The sequence below is a fragment of the Centropristis striata genome, chromosome 7, assembly GCF_030273125.1.
Source record: "Centropristis striata isolate RG_2023a ecotype Rhode Island chromosome 7, C.striata_1.0, whole genome shotgun sequence".
Lineage (NCBI taxonomy): Eukaryota > Metazoa > Chordata > Actinopteri > Perciformes > Serranidae > Centropristis > Centropristis striata.
In genome coordinates, this window is record NC_081523.1 from 30,942,390 (window position 1) to 30,957,640 (window position 15,251).

Here is a 15,251-nt window from a genome sequence, read left to right on the forward strand (position 1 = left end):
TTGTTACTTCCCAGTCTATACTCAGTGGGGCTTGATATCTAACCACAGCTACAGCCGCTGGTTGGTTATGACTAGGAGGACATGAAGACAAAGCAGTTTCCCACTGGTCATTTATTTATAAAACAAATATGACATGTAGCATGAGTGCTTTAACTTGACACCAGTTTGCACTGGTTAAAGGTCACGTGATGGGTAATCAGGCAACCAGTATTAGAAAGTCCAGGTGTTTGTTATAATTTTTAAAGACATCTATCAAACCCTTTCAAGTCCAATCATTAAAGAGTTAGTTGGCCCAGCAGCACTCACTGCAAAGTAGAGGCAGGTGAATGAGGCCACTGAACAAAGTGATTCAACTTTGAATAGATCACCAGTCTTCATGATAGCAACATCTGTGAAAATATATGCAGATGGAAACTACAATTCATTTCAATTGTCCAAATAACTTTTTGACAGTCCTGCCAGTGGAACCCAGCAGGCAGAGTTCAGCTTCTAGTTATGGTCCTTCATCCACTGCTCAGTCCACTGAACTATCTGCTCCAGGTTTTGCTCCAGTTCCTCAGGACTGTTGCTGGGCAGCTGGTGGACGATCTCCTCGCTGTAGGCTTCCATGGCCTCCTCGTATATGGTTTGGAAGATCTCACACTGCACGTTGTCCTGCAGCTTCTTCCCAGTGTAACCCCTATCAGTCACACAGAGGACAGAAGCCATCTCAGACAGGAGGAGGGACACATACCGCAACAATGAGGGAAAAGCAACCTACAACTAAACTTGTAGTCATTAAACAAGAGAGTGGTGAAAGGTAATCCTCTAATCATGAAGACAGTGGTTCGATCCTCGAACCCAGGTGTATGAGTTTGCTCCTGATGAGCAGGTGGTACCTTGCATGGTAGCCTCTGCCACCCGTGTGTGAATGGGTGAATGTTGGCTGTTGTAAAGCACTTTGAGTGGTCACTATAAGACTAGAAAAGCTCTATACAAATACAGACCATTTACCATAGAGGCATGAATTTATCAAGAATTTATTAAGCAGTTCAGGTTCCTTCAGTAAACTTTGTTATTAAATATCTGTGACTGTGATTGAAGAGGACAATGTGCAGGAGTTTTTTGTTCTGTATTATCACCCCATGATCTTTTCTAATGCATCTCTGGATCAGCAGCAGTATACCAATAGTCAGTAGTGCTCCAACAGTGCCGTACCACCCAATCTGCATGTCATGAAAACAAGAGTGGCATACCATTAGCTAGAAATGAAGTGGAATTACCTGCTCTCCAGCCGTGTGTACAGTTGGGTGTTGTCTGTGCGGAGCACAAAGACAATGTGGAACCAGCGTTCAGGGAACAGGTCACAGCCATGATAGTCAACAATCATACCACCTTCTACCATTTTTTCATCCAGCTCATCCACAACCTGCAGGATCACAATAAGTCACAATATTTACATGAAACACCCAAACAACCTAATTCCAACTGTGGTGATAATTAACTTCATGTTGTTTTAACATTTTCAAATTAAATGTGCCTTGGCTCATAGAGGGACTAAGCTGGTGCTGCAATCTCCTCAATAATGGTGATAATTTAGCCTATAATTAGACTACACACTGTATATGGAGGAGCAGAGAAAAGAAAAATAGCACGTAATGGAAGTGCTCCGTAACCTGACCAGCACTGTGCTTGTTTCCACTCCTTTTCAATTTAGCACACAAAACAGCTGAGTTTGGTGTGGAGTTTGAAAGACTTAAGCATTTTCCAGTTGCATTTGGGACATTGTGTTTTCGGAGCTTACTAACAGAATAAATGTGAAGGTGTTTGACCACTGCTGCTTCATTTTTTTTTGTTTATGGGCATTTTTCATGCTTTGTTAGATAGTGGCAGATAGAAAGGGAGAGACAGAGGGAAAGACATGCAGCAAAGGGACCTCAGGCCAGATTTGAACCCGGGTCCGCCGCAGCAAGGACTCAGCCTTAATGGTACGTGCTCTACCAGTGTGAGCCACCGGGACACCCCGCGCTGCTTCAATTTTTATTTTTCTTATGTGTTTGTTGTGAGTCGCCTACCTTCATAGAAGTGCAACATTAATAAGAAGAGTACACCTTTATTTAAGCAGTCAAAAAGTAAAAAACAAACAAACCTCAGTACTGCTTCAGATTTTTATCTGTAGTCTGTAGTGGTTACTTGGTGCTCTACTCCTCATGTGTGGCTGGCCTGGGTCAGAGGGTTGAGGCACCAGGATTGAGATTTTAAACCTAGTTTCAATATTCGTGGGCAATGATAGTTGCAGCTAAACCTGATAAGAAAGAGCACTGGGAGTGCTGCTGTGGTTCTAAGTCATATCCAATGGTGCACTCAGCTGTAAAGGTGTGAAACAGCAGAGGCCCCACAATACGATTTTATCCTGATACTTGCGTCACAATACCATATTATTGTGATTTTAAGCATTTTGTGATATGGTGAGCATTGCGATACAATATATTGCGATTTAACTGTTAAATAATTTTTTTTAAAAAAAGGTTAAAATTCAATCAAGAACTGTTTTGTCAAATAAGACAAAAAATGTCAGTATATTCATCTCACTTCAGTCTTTTTATTTCCCCACAATCAAACCCACAGACTGACCAACAAAGTATTCCGTCAAACTGAACTGAACTGATAACTGACAATTGCAGCATTTTATCAAACTTTCCTCAACTTTAAGCTTCACTGTTCTGAATTTTTTCCAGTGAATTTGAATGAAGCATAAAAAATAACCTAACTTTAGAGCATTATTTCGACAACTCCCCGACAGAATAACCTGACGCTTATGGATTCCTTAGATCTTCTAGTTTCATACGATAAGTATCACCAATATATTCCTAAAGGTGAGCCTGCTACGGCTAATACTGCTGGCCCGCCGGAACACTTAATATCGATACTTGGCGGCCATCAATCAAAATAATATTGCCATGCAAAATGTCGCGATACTATGCTGTATGGATTTTTCCCCCCACTTCTACTCAGTTGTCTCTATTTTGGCGCAATAAAGGGTCAAGATATTCTAAGCAGGTTCAAAGCTAGGATGAGGTATTAACTCACCCTGTCCTCATCCAAAATAGGGCACTGGTACTCTTCATCATAGCCATCATAAAGTTGTCCTGGGGAGAGAGAGAATAAGGATCAGTAGAACAGAGACTTTAACCTACTTATTATTATTATTATTATTATTTATTTTTGGCATAGTAAGTCTAAAATCAGCTCATTGAGGGAAGACTCAATCCAGGGCCAGCTAAGGCAGCACAGAGACAACAGCCATAAGGATAACATTAGTGATTCTTTCTACAGAAGGATGACAGATGCTACATCCTGCCGGTGCTTGATCTAGTCTGTTGGTCTTGTTGTTGTAGAGAGCAGGTTAATGTTTTTACCTTCCTGGGCCAAGTCTCCTATGTTGACATAGGTCAATCCGGTCCGCTGGGCCAGCTCTTTTCCTAAAGTGGTCTTCCCAACACCAGGGGTTCCTGTAGGATAGAGGTACGTATACATTGAGTATTGCCCTGTTTTAAAGTTGAATTATGCATACTACATCATCTATCTGGTGTGAACACATCAGGTTGTTGAGCTGAGCAAATTGCATAGAATTGCACTTCAGCATTTCATAATTAATTTATGGTTTGACATTGGGTGATGCTCCCTCCACCTATAACGTTACATGATCGTTCATGACCATGATGCATATCAAAATGAGTCGAATATGAGACCATTAGAAACAAATCACTTGTACAAATCGACAAGCTAAATCATACCTACCGATTGAGGATAAAAGTGAAAAGACATGCAGCAGAAGTTTTCATCACCTGTTAACAGAATGTTTGGTCGCTTCCTCATCTTCATAGCTTGCTAGCAGCCAACACGTGTCTTGATGACGGCCACCTGAAATACACAACAGTCCTTTTATCTCTTCATGACACTTACAGCAACTACTTGGTCTCTCCGCTTCATGTCAAGAAACAAACCTGAAGAAGAGGAACCTGAGAAGTGGAAGACCTGGCCAGCTAGATGTTTGCTATCACGCCAGACCAAGCTAGACTTTCGCAAACACTGCCGTAAACCGAGGCTTCACGTCAGTTTCACGTCAATGGACAACCAGTTAGCGGCACTCACAATCCTCTGAGTTTTAAATAGGTAAACTTAACTTTGCCTCATCGCTCCCTGAACTCTTTAGGAACAATAATTTTACTCCCGCTTTAACTCACAAATTAATTCTTTTTACGCCGGAACAGTTGGAAGTGGCGGAATCTCTCTGCTTGCATACCAAATGGTCAAACAAGGTGAGTTAATGCAGATATATCACATTAGCTTAACATAAACTAACAAGTAAGTGGACGTTAGTCAGCTTCAGTCACTCTGCAGTCGACATGTGGGTGTGCTTACAGTATGTTAGCATCCACTGAAATAGACTAAAATATACTTTTAGCACTTCACGGGTAACGTTATATGTTTGAGGTGTGGCGATACATCAATACATTTTTGGCAACACAAAAACAAGGTGGGGAGAGGTAAAAAATAAATATAACTTCATATGTAATCTAAAATAACCCCCACTCTTTCTTAATGTTGGCTAGATCCAAAGCATCACCACACAGTCTCTCAGGTTCCCAGTTGTGCAGCTCCTCTCAATGTGAAGCAGCGCGGTGAAGGATGGACAAGCTCTCTTTGGGGGATAAAGCTGCTTCAAGTTCTGTAAGAGTACTAACAATTACATTACTGTGTTTGTGTGTGTGTATCATGAAAGTTTGGTAAATTCTCTATTTAAACCATTATGTTTTCAAGTTAGGAATGTGCTTATTATGAATATATCTTCTTTTTCTTCTTCGTTATTCTTCCAGGATAATGTGATAATTTTGTTAATTTGATCCTCTTTGTTCTCTATTTATCCCTTACTCTGAAAATGAGCAAGATTTAAATAACCCTGATCAAAACGCACAGTCCAAAATTATTATGAATAGTTGGTCAAATATACAATGTGTCAATACATTTGGAAAGTCTGGACATTTTTGTTTAAGGCCAGTGTTTGAATTTTTATCTCCAGTTTTCCTCTTTTCTCAATCATATTGCAAATTTAATCACCTACAGTGTTTCTTCAGATCTGCCTTAGTACCTTAGTTTCAAGTGGTAAGGTTCTGACTCTTTACTGAGCACACCACCTGGCCCCTGCCTTCCTCTCTAAATTATATTATGAATCTGGTTCTGTTTAGTAATAATTTTTAATTGGCCTGTAATTAATTAACTTTGACCTCTTGTATACTTTGTTTCTTATAAATCTAATTTTTTGTTCAACCGTATTCATAATAGCTGATGCGCTGGGTGGATCCGTCCTTCACTGATATGCCAGGGGAAAGCTTTGCACTGTCCAGAAGGAGGAAGGGCAGCCAGGCTTTGTGCTCCAAGGCTGAGCCTAAGAGGCCCAGGAAGAGGACAGGAGATGCCAGCAGCTCAGACCCTCACACGTCCTACCTGCTGAAAGAAACAGCCCAGACTGACCTGGATGAGCCTTGGGTGAACAGATACTCGCCCCGTTCACAGGTCAGCATCATTACTTATGACATATGTTCATTCATTCATACATTCATTCATACTTTCATTCATTCATTCATTCGTTCATTCGTTCATTCTTTATCCTTAACCACTTATCTGAACTCAGGTCCCTGGAAAATCTTCAATCATGTTCAATTTAATTTAAATAATTAAATATTGATTAATATCTTTGTAGAGTACACTGTCTGGAGAATCAGCTAAGAAACCATTTATGCATATATTAGAATTAGATTTTTGGCTAAACCAGTAATGAACTACATGACAAATCAACTTACTTCATCACATTAATGCAAAAAGAAAATTCACCCATAAAGCAGCCCTGCTGAATAGTCTACAACATAGCATTCAATGGCTTCATACAGCCACAAGTATTTATGGTAAATCTTAAAAAACATGAACTGATTAATTCAGGCATGGCATGTTTTTTATACAGTGGCCACACAAATAGGAAGTAATTTTCTCCATTGTTCTTAAACTTGGATTACTACCACAATTCAGTATGGAGACACATGAGCATGTCTTCATGTCTCAGTGATCTTTAAGTTTACTCGATTTGAGTGTCAGGAGGCCGAAGGCTCTAATCAGGTAGTTTTAACTGCGTTGTTGGTGTCTAGTAATGTTATTATGTGTTTTTGTGCAGGCTGAGCTAGCTGTCCACAAGAAGAAGATAGAGGAAGTGGAGAACTGGATGAGAGTTCACTCAAATGCATCAAAGGTAAGAGAAATGTAATGATTTCAGTAACCGAGCCTTGGTTATCAGGCTTGTCCCTGTTTTTTAGTCTGAGCTATGATAATGTTGCCTGTGGAAGTAAAGATAAAGGTTCAGGTTTTGGTTGGCTGTTGTCATCTGCAGGGTGGTATCCTACTGCTGACAGGACCATCAGGCTGTGGAAAGACTGCCACAGTCCAGGTTTTGTCTCTGGAGCTGGGCCTCAGGGTTCAGGACTGGACCAACCCCTGCAACCTGGAGACATTCAGCAGCAGTGAGCATGGTGAGACGAAACCTGCCTCTTACCTATCTGTGTCACTGTCAAACTCAGGAAAAGCATGCATGTATTATTATTAATTTAAAAGAGCCCTTTTTTGATGGAAAATTTTATTTTGAAAGGGTATATTTGTAAATGGGGATAGTTGTTGGGGGATGCAGGCTAACAGTTGCAGTGTGATATGAGATCTCTGGTACCAACACCGCTACCCTGTGTTAGTATACAGGCTTCTCCAAAGAGTTTTTTTCTTTTGTCAGACTGGAGGATGAATGGCCTGTCCTACAGTTCCCAGTTAACCCAGTTCCAGGACTTCCTCCTCAGAGCAAACAAGTACAACTGCCTAAAGATGGTGGGTGATGAAGAAGCTACAGACAAAAAGCTCATACTGGTGGAGGTATGTACTACACCTTCAAGTGAAGTCACTGCTCCTGTGTTTTTAGATCTGCCTGTGAAATGTACTTTGTTCAATCGTGTGACTTTCTGTTTTTTTCTTCGAGTTCTTTCTTGCACGCCTTTGTCATGTTTAACGCCATACTTTTTATTTATTTTAGGTGGTAAACTTATTGTCCAAGATCCTCTTGAAGCCTCAACTATTTTGTAACAGTAATGTGATCATAGTTCCTGTATGATTAGGAGAACGACTTTGACCAGGATGGTGTCCAGAATTAAACTGCTGATTGGTTCCAAGAAATGTCACAAAAAGAAATTGAAAAGTGGCTCTTCTACTTTTTCTCAAAACTCTTCTCATTGACATGCTTCTCTGTATCATCTCATTGACATGCTTCTCATTTAGTGTTGTGTATCAACTTTTCTTCTGTCTCTTATAATATTGTCTGATGAGATAGATGAGTCTAAGCTGCTTTGTTTAGACATATATGGATATACACCTGAGTTAACACTGGATCATCACCTCTGACTCTTCAGGATTTCCCAAACCAGTTCTACAGGCAGCCTGGCAGCCTGCATGATATCTTGAGGTGAGATAAGAGTTTTCACAGCACGTTTCCTGCTTTCACACAGAAATCCAGGATTTGTACCTATCATGACACACAGCTTTGAAGCCACTGTGTAAATATACAGACCAGATGGATAGTGACCAGTTCGCGTACCAGTAGGAACCAGTTCATCTGCTGGTTTAATCTGAGAAAAACAAGAATGGCTAAAATTGTATTGTTAATGCTGAATGCTTACAGAATTCACTGTAATCCTCTTACTTACATATTTAATGACTGTTACATTATTTTAAACTCTAGTTATATGAACCATAACAAAATGTTTTGTTTACATTATTCCTGCCTCTGACGGATACCTTCCCTGGGAGTTTTGAAGTTGTGTATGTTGTATACAGACTGACAAATTGGCCTTCTTGGGATAAATAAAGTTCTCTAAATCTGAGTGACACTTCAGGTTAAGTTTCCAACTTTCAGTGTCACCAGTTTTGTGTAAAAGAGATCATAGGAGACCTTGGGACTTGTGTTGCTGCTGTTCAGATATATTTCATCATCAGCATTAGGAATGATTTTAATTGAATTGATTCAGTAATAATTACATGTGTTCAATAATTAGTGCTATCTAATCTCTTGCACCTGTGCATTTTCCTGCTTTGTGTGAGATTGTGTCCTGCTGTGTGTCTTCCAGGCGATTTGTGAGGACCAGCCGATGTCTCCTGGTGTTCATAGTGTCAGACAGTCTGAGTGGAGACAGCAGCTCACGCTTTCTTTTTCCCAGAGAGATCCAGGAGGAGCTGAACATCAGCAGCATAAGGTTTAAAGTGACACACTGTTGGCTTTGACAGGAACGTTTGACCTTCATGGAAAAGATTTTGCATATGTGTGCTTTGGTTTTGGTAAAAGCCAATAAATCCAGTAAACTATTTTAATCACAGCAATACTAATGTGGCTCCTGTTAATCCCAGAGGATTTTCCCTGCAGAACTGACATAAGCAAATTACATGATGCAATGGAATTCATAATTATCCTCTATTTACATTAATTAATTAATTATTCTTTACCGACTATCTGAACTCGGTTCGCGGGGGCTGGAGCTGATCCCAGCTGACATTGGGCGAGAGGCGGGGTACACCCTGGACAGGTCTGCAGACTATCACGGGGCTGACACATAGAGACAGACAATCACACTCTCATTCACTCCTACGGGCAATTTAGTCACCAATTAAGACTAAGCTGCATGTTTTTGGACTGTGGGAGGAAACTGGAGTACCCGGTGAGAACACACACGGGGAGAACATGCAAACTCCACATAGAAGAGCCGCAAGGCAGATTTGAACCCACGACCCTCTTGCTGTGAGTGAATACTGCTAACCACTACATCACCATGCACCCTCATTTTTTTCACAATAATGATAAATACAGCATGTGTGTTTGCACGTGTGCCTGTAAAGCCAGCGCAAAAGCCTCTTTGTCCTGAAATGGTCTGTCACATTCTAAGTGATGAGTTTATAATGACAAATAGAGGGATAAACTTAATTTGCTGTAAATTCTCAAATAGTCCACAAACATGTGGGCTAGTTCAACTGTTGACTCTAAATTGCCCGTTGGTGTGAGTGCAACACAAGCATGTGTAGCAAATACTGTAGATGGATGGATGGATGATACCATTAAGCATAAAGTCATACTCGCCACTCTCAGAATGCTGTTTTCAGTCAGTGATTATTTGCAGCTGTTTCCACTTTGCAGTTTTTTTCTGTCACAGCTGTCAGTCAAACTTCCTGCTTAGGTATTTCACATTAAAAGCTGTACAAGGGCACAAAGGACAGAAGCCCTGCCATTTCCAAAAGGCTTTTAATGTGAAACCTCTCCAAAAAAATCGACAGTAGGGAACAAAAAAAAAGCAAAGTAGAGGTGATTGCAATTAATCTTCAAAGCAAAACAGCATTTCCGTTTTAAAAAAGTTGAATAAGTGCTGTCGGTATTTAAATTATCCTGACTTTACCATTAGTGCCTTTTATAATACTGGTAATTTCATCACCTTCTACACTCTGTTCTGTTTTTCCAGTTTTAATCCTGTGGCTCCAACCACAATGATGAAGGTCCTGACTCGAATTTCAACCCTGGAGGCAGGAAAGGTGAAAGAAAAGCCTTGCAGTTGATTTCACAGATTGGTACAATTTGTTTGTGTTTTCTACAGTGTATTTTCCCGATAATTCTAAACAGAGCTGTGGGAGGATGTGCGTTCAGGACCAGGCAGTGTTGGAGACACTATGTTCAGGAAGCTCAGGAGATATTCGCAGTGCCATCAACAGCCTCCAGTTTTCCTCACTTCCAGGTTAGCTATAGATGCATATACCACACCAGAGAGCGTACACATGCACACCATGAAACACTATAAAAACCTTTTGGTTTTAATGACCACATGGCCTTGCCTCAAACAAATGTTGTTTCCCTCTCATCGGCTGACATCGAAGAATGTCTGTCATCTTTATAACTTTCCAGATAAGTCATTAGAAAAAGGACTGTGGAGGATGAAGAAGGACAGACACGGGTCTTCACTGGGCAAGGCTGTTTCTAGAACAAACCAGAGGAAGAAGAAGCCCAAACTAATAAAGGAGCATGGAGAGGAGCAGGCTATTGGAGGGAAAGATGCTTCTCTGTTCCTGTTTAGAGCACTGGGAAAGATCCTGCACTGCAAACGTGAGTCATATCTCCCAGTTTCCATACAACCCTTTCCTCTGTTTTCACACAGAAGGGTAGTCAGAAGGTATAAAGAGATTGACTGTTGGCATTAGTCTTTTTCATAGATTTTGTTGACACTAGGACATAAATAACACCAGTTTTATACTTTAAGGTCTTGATCTCAGTCTGTTCTCTATCTGATGTAGAAATGTGTTTTAATTAGAACATGTTGGTGATTGTTAACTTTGCATGGACCCCTCTACTTTTTCCATAGTAAATAGTCTGAGCAGGAAATCAGGTTCATTCAAATTCATGCAGAAACTGACATTTGGATAATGAGCACCAAAAGAGGCACAATTTTCATGTGTGATAAACTACAAAGGTTTCTCTCAGTTTCTCTCAGTGCTCCACACTCCTTGCAGCAGTAACCAGCGCAGAGGCAAGTAGTTTGTATGCTTTGTTGTTGTTGTTTACAGGAGGGAAACATGAAGGTGCTGAAGAAGCTGAATGTGCCCCCGGCCCTGTTCTACCCTCTCACCTGTCCCATCATCACAGAGAAGCATTACTTGTAGAACCTGAGGTGCACACATGTTTCTTGCCCAAATGTCATTTTAGTCCTTGAGAACTCTGAGAACCTGACTGTCTCTGGTCTTTGTTCAGTTGGTTGTTGAGCGATCACACATGTCTGGAGAGTTCTTCAACCTTTACCTTCACCAAAACTACCTGGACTTCTTCTCTGAGGTGGAGGATGTGGACCGAGCCAGCGAGTATCTGTCTGATGCTGACCTCCTCACTTCTGATTGGACGGTCAGTCTTTCCCTAATAATGTCTGCAGGCATTCATACTGAAAATAGCACTACATAAAAAAATATGAAACTAGAGACCATCTTGCGATGGGATCACAACAGCCATGACACCATATCTTTCATTCCTTACTTTCTACCTATAAAAATCTGTGCTGTGCTGTTTTCAGAGTCGCAGCACTATGGGGCTTTACGGGTCTTCAGTGGCCACCAGGGGACTCCTTCACTCCAACTCTCAACAAGTTTCTGTTGGCTTCAGACCGCTTCACAAACCCAACTGGCTGATGGTCAACAAGAAGGTAAGACACGTTAGATCTGTTGTTGTTGACAATGCAGTTGTCGATTAAAGTTTAAGAATAGTTTAAACATGTGTTACCTTGTCTGGAAACAAGACCTGCAGGCATTAATTGGATTGGGTAACTCTGACAAACTCTGTGATGATGATTCCCAGGAATCAATGTTCAATGCTGTTTTCTGAGCACGGTCCACAATGATTTCTCATCGTTATTTGAAACCCTGGGCCTGTTCCATAAAGGTTAGATAACCAAATAAGGCAGGGTTATTTGGGTTATTCTGAATAACTTTCAGTTGATAGTTACATGAAGCAAATGCTGGGAAATACTTTTCTTAATGGAACCGAATCAACTGAAAATTAGTCAGACTAATCGAAATAAGTCTGGTTTATTTGTTAAACTGGCTTTAGGAAACCCTGGTCAATGATGGGGGCTGAAGACACGGTCTGGGGGGCTCTGATGTTCAACATTAGAGTGGCTGCCAATCTGAACCGTCTGGTGTCTGTTTGTGAGGAAGTTGAAAAGTTGCAGAGTTTAGTACTCAAGCTCAGAGAGCCTAGTTTAATGGGGGTGATTTTGTTATATCCTGAAAAATTCCGATGTATGAGGGCTGAGGGGAGGCCACAGGGCAGTTGAATACATCGTCAGACGTTGCAGACTTTTTGGTGACACTGATATGTTAAAACTGTCTGGTTGGCATAATTCTTAGTACACAATCAAGTACTTTAGTCCATGATAGAGTGATCAAATCAACCTGACTAACAACATCCCCAAGTATATAAAACATCTCTCACTCACACTCTCAGAAAGTTTGATTATGAATGGATCACATTTACATCCACTTTAAATGTAGTGACAGCACATAAGACTGTAATGAGACGATTTTTGTTCCTGTCAGCACCGAGAGAACTGCCTGGCTGCCCAGTCCCTGTTCAGGAGCTTCTGTCTGACACCAGTCAGCCTGCAGACTGAACTGCTGCCATACCTGGCCAAACTCACTAACCCAATGAGGAACCAAGGTAACCTGCACACACGCAAGCACAGACATTGCATTGACTTCCATTCATTTGGCCTGAGCCTAAACCTAACCATAGGATACCATCAGTACACTGCATACACTACTTTGCACAAAACTGCTGTTAAAACATGCTGAAACATGGATGGTTTTGTAAGTTTTTGTAGCTGCTATGTTCCACAATGAACATCTTCCTCTTGAGACTGCCACAGTCATATATCATGCTGTGTTTCTGCAGTTTCCCGGCTTTGATTTGTTTTTTTACAATCATAGTTAAACACAGCTGCTCACAGCAAGCCATTCGTATCAGCCATTGGACAAATAAGCATTATATCAAAGCCAAACTTTGTCCGGACTATAGGCCTTGCCTAATAATTGTACTGTACTGCATTTTGAAGTGACACTTCAGATTTACATCATTCATATTGACATATTTGACTTTGAACATAACACAGATAAAAACACATAATATCTTGCTATAACTCTTCAGTCCATTTTGTCACAATCAGTTGAGCTTTGTAAACTCATTTGAGCAAGAGCGTATGTTTAAGAGGATTCATTAACAGAAGTGTTCTGTACTACACTGTGTCTTCCAGCTCAGATAGCTTTTATCCAGGACGTGGGTCAGATGTCACTAAGGAGGTTCCCCGGCAGGTACAGCAAACATTTTCTCTTTCCGTGATACAGTTAGATTCAAGTTTGTCTGTGATTCAACTTGACCCCAGAGTCTGCAATCCAAAAGATCCAACCAGCCTTTGCACTTTGTACTGGTGGACAATCTGAAGAGAGAGAAATGAGATGAATAGATCCACAGCTGAAATCAATCCAATACACTGTGTTTGCCTGAACCAGGATCATTTAATTTCAACGACTTAAATAAACTGAATGTTTTTTTGACAAAATAATCCCAACTCAAGGTTTACTTACTTGCTTTTAACTTTTAGAAGCTGCTAACAGAGGTATTTGAACACTAATGATCACAATTTATTTATCACATATTTACATGATAATATTATCAAATATAAATCTTTAAGTGAATGAAATGTTTTGACACTGTAAGAACAACCCGAGGTTGACTTTGAGAAGAAATGGCTCCACCTATTGGTAAAACTCTGAACTGAATTAATAACTTTGAACGAAAAAAAACCATTTTCACAAACAGGGTACCAATGATTACCAGTTACCAACTTTTTAAATATCCATGTTTAGTGCATGTTATACAGCGCTGCAAACACCTGCATGCAACTAGGTGGACAAACAGGAGGAGTGAATTATGTCTACTCCACTCTCGAGTCAAGTCCTGGTGTATTTCATAAAGCTGTTAAGGAATGAGCAAAATTAGAATTTGTATTGCCCTCCTCAGTGGATTAAAGGTGGTTGTATATGACTATAAATGGAAACCACTGTCTCTGTCAAGATGCCCTTGATGGCCTTTGAACAATGTTTTTTGCACTGCAATGCTTCTGAGGTGTTCTGTTAAGTTGACTGTGACTTTTAGGGTTGGAATTTTTATTGCCCGCTCCTTCTACCCATTGGCCCTGAGAGGTCCTCTGACATGCTGCTCCTTTCTCTCTATACCCTCTTCTTCACTGACTGCTCTATGTAGGTGGATTCTAACCACTGATCTCTTATGTTGTAAAAGCCGTCAGAGTTTAAATTGTGATACTTGTTTATATGTACGAGTTTACTGCACAGTGGTGCTGTATCTGACTACTTCTTTGCATGTGACGCAATTTATATAGTTATGTCACTTGATAAGGACTAAACCATCACAACGGTGCCTCCCAATCTGCTGAAGAAGAACATGAGATGTGGCTGAAATCTTTGGACAGAAGAATTAATTTGGACCATGTGCTGATTTGTTTTTGTTTTTTTGTCAGACAAACTGATTCTTTTCTGAGAGTATTTGAGGGTTTATACATGAACTGGTTATGTATAAACCCTCAAATACTCTCAAAAGCAGGTGTGATACAAAACGTTAAGTCCCACATGACACAAATGATGTTTTTGCATCATCTGGGCACCAATCATCTGCACGTTCTGTCATGCTACAGTGACAGGTTGAAAATCAGCTAAGTTTCCCTCAAGTGTTGATTAAGAATACTGCTGAGGTGTCCTGTGTCTGTGTGTCTCTATAGATTAAAACTGGAGGCTCTTACAGACAAAGAGCCAGCCCTGGAGCAAGACAGTGAGGAGGAAGAGAAAGGTCAGGGTGGGGATGAGGAGGGTCTGCCAGCCAGTCAGCCCCAACCAACTACAAGCCAAGTCCTTTTGGAGGAGGAGGACCTGATCATAGAGGAATATGTCAGTGACTAACAAACACAACTCTGCCATTCTGTGACCCAATTTCACTTTTTCATTGTCAACGTTGTTTGCAAGTTTTGGCAAAATGAGAATGAGGAGACCGTAGCTCCACTCCACAGCATGTTGATGGCTATAGCTCTGGTATAACCAGTAGTTTTGCCTCCTAGAAATGTCATCTAGACAAGATCTGATCATTTTTCAAACAGCCTCCTTTTCCTGTAGAACCTGGATATAATGTGATTCTGAAGCTTGAAACAGGCTCATAATAATATGAAAGCAGGTGGATTATTAGTAATAATCTGGCCTTCGGCAGTTCATTTGTACCATTTGAAATATTATCAGTATTTATTTGTTTAAAGTGCATGTTCAGCACTTGCCATCGTTTTGTCTGAGTGACTGTTGAGCCTTGATTAACCTGTAATGGAGAACTGTCCTTCATCTGACATCTTTTTTTTGTGTGTGTTTTTTTGTACTGTTTCCCTTCAGATGGATGGAAAACAAGAAATAAATGCTTATTGAAGTTGTTTAAACTAATTAAGCATGTGAATAAAAATAATGTGTGAAACGCTGATCATTGGGCTCTTTACTTGAACATCCTGTCACACACACCTTCATCCAATATTTACTCGGCAGTTTCACAGAGGCTCTTT

At 40.5% G+C, this 15,251-nt stretch overlaps 2 protein-coding genes across 2 annotated transcripts; one reads left to right on the forward strand and one right to left on the reverse strand.

Annotated features, from left to right (window-relative positions):
• Positions 1-93: 93 nt before the first annotated feature.
• On the reverse strand, positions 94-4,135 carry ak6 (adenylate kinase 6). Its single transcript, XM_059336871.1, has 6 exons — positions 3,987-4,135; positions 3,828-3,903; positions 3,399-3,491; positions 3,070-3,128; positions 1,263-1,408; positions 94-679 (listed from the first exon to the last, which is right to left on the reverse strand). The coding sequence occupies exons 2-6, from the start codon at positions 3,862-3,864 to the stop codon at positions 490-492; spliced, it is 525 nt and encodes a 174-aa protein (XP_059192854.1). The 5' UTR covers positions 3,865-3,903; positions 3,987-4,135; the 3' UTR covers positions 94-489.
• On the forward strand, positions 4,005-15,170 carry rad17 (RAD17 checkpoint clamp loader component). The gene is made up of 18 exons (XM_059336867.1): positions 4,005-4,155; positions 4,254-4,301; positions 4,596-4,713; positions 5,326-5,556; positions 6,209-6,283; positions 6,422-6,560; positions 6,812-6,948; positions 7,479-7,531; positions 8,193-8,318; positions 9,570-9,639; positions 9,728-9,839; positions 10,007-10,204; positions 10,663-10,766; positions 10,847-10,993; positions 11,160-11,288; positions 12,181-12,301; positions 12,894-12,951; positions 14,436-15,170. The coding sequence occupies exons 3-18, from the start codon at positions 4,672-4,674 to the stop codon at positions 14,611-14,613; spliced, it is 1,920 nt and encodes a 639-aa protein (XP_059192850.1). The 5' UTR covers positions 4,005-4,155; positions 4,254-4,301; positions 4,596-4,671; the 3' UTR covers positions 14,614-15,170.
• The last annotated feature ends 81 nt before the right edge of the window (positions 15,171-15,251 follow it).

Excerpts from the sequence above, each read along its gene's own strand:
- ak6 (XM_059336871.1), bottom strand. The coding sequence starts at position 3,864 with ATGAAGATGAGGAAGCGACCAAACATTCTGTTAACAG. Across the intron at positions 3,492-3,827 it reads ACCAAACATTCTGTTAACAG|GAACCCCTGGTGTTGGGAAG; the intron begins GTGATGAAAACT and ends TCTATCCTACAG. Across the intron at positions 3,129-3,398 it reads AGGAGACTTGGCCCAGGAAG|GACAACTTTATGATGGCTAT; the intron begins GTAAAAACATTA and ends CTCTCTCCCCAG.
- rad17 (XM_059336867.1), top strand. The coding sequence starts at position 4,672 with ATGGACAAGCTCTCTTTGGGGGATAAAGCTGCTTCAAGTTCT. Across the intron at positions 5,557-6,208 it reads GATACTCGCCCCGTTCACAG|GCTGAGCTAGCTGTCCACAA; the intron begins GTCAGCATCATT and ends GTTTTTGTGCAG. Across the intron at positions 6,949-7,478 it reads AAAAGCTCATACTGGTGGAG|GATTTCCCAAACCAGTTCTA; the intron begins GTATGTACTACA and ends CTGACTCTTCAG.